This window comes from Gastrolobium bilobum, unplaced genomic scaffold, assembly GCF_033153095.1.
Source record: "Gastrolobium bilobum isolate Gb01-03AN ecotype WA unplaced genomic scaffold, APGP_CSIRO_Gbil_v1 utg9022, whole genome shotgun sequence".
Classification (NCBI taxonomy): domain Eukaryota; kingdom Viridiplantae; phylum Streptophyta; class Magnoliopsida; order Fabales; family Fabaceae; genus Gastrolobium; species Gastrolobium bilobum.
The window spans coordinates 36,765-42,270 of NW_026898518.1; the positions used below are offsets into that span (position 1 = coordinate 36,765).

A 5,506-nucleotide genomic window follows, 5' to 3' on the forward strand; every position below is an offset into this window, starting at 1 on the left:
TAGGCACAAAAATCAAAAGGCCACGTTTAATTTCCGCTAGCCCCACTAATAAGACCGCTTCTACAGTTGGTTCCTTTGCCGACAAGCAGCGAGTGTTTGAAAACATGTCACATGTCAACAAAAGTGATCCCACTTGTGAGAATAACGGGACTTAATTTGACAAAAAAGAAAAAGAAAAAAAAGTTTCTAAAGTGTGACGTAGTTCTTTCTCCAAACTTGATTATTTGATTTTTGTCCCTAATAACAAAGTATTGAGAAGATGTAGTAAAAAAAATGATGTTCTTCGCTATTATTACCGGCAAGTTATCAAATTCTAAAAATGTACGCAACACACCATAACACACAGTTATCTTCATCTCTATTATTTCTCTTACCCAACACTACAATGTCTACACCTTTTGTAGTGAAGGTTCTTGAGCAATACAGAGTCACTCCGCCACCCAATAAAACCCCAACAACCTCTATCCTCCCATTAACCTTCTTTGACCTTCCTTGGCTTTTCTTCTCCCCAAGCCAGCCTCTGTTTTTCTATGAATTCCCTCATCCAATTTCTCACTTTAAAAGTACGACCCTTCCAAAACTGAAGCAATCTCTCTCCCTTACACTTCAACATTACTATCCTTTTGCCGGTAGCTTTGTGTCCTCACCTAATCTTGCCAAACCCCAACTCATTTTCACTGATAACAAGTCAGTTTCATTAACAATCACTGAGTCAAATGGCGACTTTAAGCACTTGTGCAGCAATCAACCAAGAGATGTTATCGACTTTCACCCACTTGTACCGAAATTGGCATCAAGTTTTTCATATGAAGGGAAAGAGTTTCCTTTGCTAGCTATTCAAATAACGATATTCCCAAATGTAGGCATATGCATTGGCCTTGCTTTTCACAATGTTGTTGCTGATGGGAGAACCTTCCACAATTTCTTCAAGACATGGGCTTCATATTGTAGATTTGGAGGTTCACCATTACCGCTAAAGTCACTACCGTTGTTTGATCGAAGTGTAATAATTGATCCTAAAGGCCTTCAGGAGGTTTTCTTGAAAGAATGGAGAAATAGAAGACTAGTGCAGAACATTGTCATAGGTAGAGAAGCCAAAGTAGATCTCTCAAGCATGGTTCGAGCCACTTTCTTAATGGGTACAACAGAAATGGATAAAATCAAGTGTTTGATTATTGATTGCTGTAAAGAAAAGAATCATTCTCAGCCTGTGCATTTATCTACTTATGTATTAACTTGTGCTTTTCTATGGGTTTGTTTGCTCAAAACCGAACAGAGTGTGAATGAGAAAATGGGGCTTGAAGATCCCACATACTTTGGATTCATTGCTGGTGGTATAACCAGGTTGGACTATCCAGTGCCTATGACATATTTGGGTAATTGTGTTGGCTTCGGTAGGGCATGTGTGAGAAGAAACGAATTACTTGGAGAAGACGGGATTGTGGTTGCAGCCAAAGCAATTGGAAGCACAGTTAAAAGGCTTGATGCATCAATTTTTGCGGGAGCAGAAACATGGATTCTGGACTGGGACGTGTTCCATGGGTCAGAGCACCATGTGCATATTACCTGGTCTCCAAAATTGAAGCTTTACGAATCGGATTTTGGGTGGGGAAAACCCAAGAAAATAGAGGAGATCTCAATTGATTCTACGAGAGCTGTTTCACTTGTACAGAGCAGATATATTGAGGGTGGAATTGAGATAGGCTTAGCTTTGCCTAAGAATAAAATGGATACTTTCTCCATTTTGTTCACCAAAGGACTTAACGCTCTTCCATGATCAACTCAAGCATTTTGTTAATCAATGTCTCTTGTATGTAATGTGGCATTTGTTCACGGAGACACACATGCTTATATTTGATATTTCTATTCCTGAGACTCTTTACATGAATTTGTTGGATTCACATGTTCCGTAATAGATTTTAAAATACATTTTGCTATGCAAATAACTCTCAAAAATGAGTTTTATTCAACATTCTCATGCTTTCATGTTTGTAAAGGAGTGATAGGTACACTCCTACATCATGAGAATATTTTGCTATAAGATATATCTACAATGTGATGTGAACCTCACCAAGAATAGTGAGACCCAAAGCCAATTTAGTTAGGATCGTTTCTACGATTAGGAATTTAAAACAAGAAATAAAGAACCATGACCTGTTATATATGGAAGATAAGAACCAAAGGTATAAGAAGAATAAAGACGCCACACTCAAGAAAGAAGAAGGTGAATGATAAGTCTGTTTTGAACGTCACAAGAATAAGCTTCTTGATAAGTTCAGAGTTCTAGATAAGAACCAAAGAGAAGAAACCTCTATTATATTATAACTTCAAATCTGATTTTCAAGAGTTGTATCATCCCTTATTTATACTTGGAACATCCCTCCAAGAATAGAAAAAGACTAACAAATGAAAAGACACTAATTTAAAGTTGATAACTTGGAAAACGAAAAAGACTCTAATCAGCCCACTAAACATTAATGACATTAAAAATGTTAATCAACCCCACTAAGCATTAATAAATTTGAAAATTCTATCAACCCCACTTAGCATTAATGACATTAAAAATTGCTAATTATTCTACTCAACCTCCCTTGCATTGAGGGCATTAACTAAATTCTGATTATGAATAAATTGAGACTTGATGTCTTCATGATTAGCCCACATTTGCTGGATCAACCCACTGAGAGCTTTGTTAAACTTCTTGGCCCTTGATCTTGTGATTGGCCTATTTGGCAATTGTAATGGATCCTTATGTGTTGTCTCCTTATTCATATCATTCCCTCTCTCTTCAAAAGGATTTGTCCTCAAATCTGCACATACATCAAAAGAAGATAAATCAGAAACATTGAATGGTGCACTAACATTGTACTAATCTGGAAGGTCAAGCTTGTAGCCTTGTAGGCATTATTATTTATCCTCTCAATCACTTGAAATGGTCCATCGCCCCTTGGAAGCAGTTTGGAACGTCTTTGGGCTGGAAATCTTTCCTTTCTCATATGTAGCCAAATCCAATCTCCGGGTTCAAAAACTACTTTCTTACGCCCTTTATTGGCTTGGTTGGCATATTGTTCAGTTTTCCTCTCGATGTATTGCCGAGCTTTTTCATGAATCTGCTTAACAAGTTCAGCCTTTTTCTTTCCATCTAAGTTAACATGTTCACTTACTGGTAAAGGAGTTAAATCCAAAGAAGATAATGGATTAAACTCATACACAATTTCAAATGGTGAAAACTTAGATGTCGAATGGACTGTCCTATTATATGCAATTCAGCATGTGGCAAACATTATTCCCATGATTTCAAATTCTTTTGAATCAAAGAACGCAACAATGCAGATAAGGTCCTATTAATCACCTCTGTTTGTCCATTTGTTTGTGGGTGACAAGTAGTAGAAACAAAAGTTTTGTTCCTAATTTACCCCACAAATTTTTCCAAAAATAACTTAAGAACTTGGAATCTCGATCAGAAACAATACTTTTTGGAATACCAAGCAATCTTACAATTTCTTTGAAAAACAAGTCAGAGATATGTGATGCATCATTGGATTTATGACATGGAATGAAATGTGCCATTTTTGAAAATCTATCAACAACCACAAACACTGAATCCTTACCCCCTTTTGACCTAGGCAATCCTAAAACAAAATCCATTGATATATCTACCCAAGGTTCATTAGGTATTGGCAGAGGAGTATACAACCTATGAGGCTTAACTTTAGATTTAGCTTGTTTACAAGTAATGCATCCCTCACAGACTCTCTCTACATCACGTTTCATATGAGGCCAAAAGAAATGTTCATGTAGAACATTTAAAGTTTTAGACACTTCAAAATGCCCTATCAAACCTCTCCCATGAGCTTCTTTAAGAAGAAACTCACGCAATGAACTTTTAGGCATACATAATTGTTTCTCCCTAAACAAATATCCCTCATGTCTAAAAAACTTTCCAAATGTAGTTTTCTCACATGCTTTGAATACATCACCAAAGTCAAGATCATCAGTATACAAGTCCTTAATGCACTCAAATCCAAGCGATCTTACAGTTAAAGTGGAAAGTAGAGCATACCTTCGGGATAATGCATCAGCCACAACATTTTCCTTACCCTTCTTGTACTTAATTACATACGGAAATATTTCAATGGATTCCATCCATTTGGCAGTCTCTAGTTCAGCTTGTGTTGGCCCCTCAAATGCTTTAAGGATTCATGATCTGTGTGAATCACAAACTCATTTTGCCAAAGATAGTGTTGCCATATTTCGAAAGCACTGACCAGTGTATACAACTCCTTGTCATATGGGTAATGTAAAGCAGCTCCACTTAGCTTTTAACTAAAGAAGGCAATGTGATGTCCTTCTTGCATTAGAACAGCTCCAATACCTATTCCTGAAGCATCACACTCAATTTCAAAAGTATTTGTCAAGGTAGGCAAAGCAAGCAAAAAAGCATTAGTTAATTTTTCTTTAATCAGATTAAATGTCTTTTCTTGTTCATCACCCCACTTAAAACCAACATTTTTCTTAATAACCTCAGTCAATGGTGCTGCTAGGCTACTAAATTTCTTCACAAATCGTCTATAAAAACTAGCTAGCCCATGAAAACTTCGAACTTCACTCACACAAGTAGGACTAGGCCAATCTCAAATTACCGTTACCTTTTCTTCATCCACCTCTATCCCTTTAGAACTAACAGCAAAACCAAGGAACATAAGCTTGTTAGTACAAAAAGAACATTTTTTTAGATTAGCAAACAACTTCTCCTTCCTCAAAACATTCAAAACAAGTTTTAAATGCTCAACATGCTCATTCAAATTTGTGCTATAAATCATAATGTTATCAAAATGTGCAACCACGAATTTTCCAACGAATGCACGCAAAACATTATTCATCAATCTCATAAAGGTGTTGGGTGCATTAGTTAAACCAAATGGCATAACCAACTATTCATGCAACCCATATTTTGTTTTGAATGCAGTTTTCCACTCATCATCTTCTTTCATTCTGATTTGATGATATCCACTCCTACGATCAATTTTAGTGAAAACACATGCACCATGCAACTCATCTAGCATATCATCAATTCTAGAAATGGGATGTTTATACTTTACACTGATATTGTTGATGGCACGACAGTCAACACACATCTTCCAAGAACCATCTGTCTTAGGCACAAGCAATACTGGAACAACACATGGATCATGCTCTCATGCACATGCCCTTTTTGCATAAGCTTATTAACTTGCCTTTGGAGCTCCTTTGTTTCTTCAAGGTTGGTAATATATCCTGGCCTATTTGGAATTGTTACCCCTGGTATGAAATTAATTTGGTGCTCTATATATAACTCCTCACATAATTAAAATGCATTATTATGATTTAATTGTGAATTAGAGGGCTTAATTGGTGAAAATCCAGAGTTTCGGATGAAAATCAACTCGAAGGGCAAAATGGTAATTTGATAATTACTGAACCCTAAAATTATGAAATGATGTAATTAGACATTATTCGAAGAAAA

At 36.4% G+C, this 5,506-nt stretch overlaps 1 protein-coding gene across 1 annotated transcript; it reads left to right on the top strand.

The window, feature by feature from the left end:
- Positions 1–385: 385 nt before the first annotated feature.
- Positions 386–1,777, top strand: LOC133317013 (anthocyanin 5-aromatic acyltransferase-like). Its single transcript, XM_061518806.1, has one exon. It carries the CDS (start codon positions 386–388, stop codon positions 1,775–1,777), a length of 1,392 nt encoding a protein of 463 aa, XP_061374790.1.
- Positions 1,778–5,506: the final 3,729 nt, after the last annotated feature.

Excerpts from the sequence above, each read along its gene's own strand:
- LOC133317013 (XM_061518806.1), top strand. The coding sequence starts at position 386 with ATGTCTACACCTTTTGTAGTGAAGGTTCTTGAGCAATACAGAGTCACT.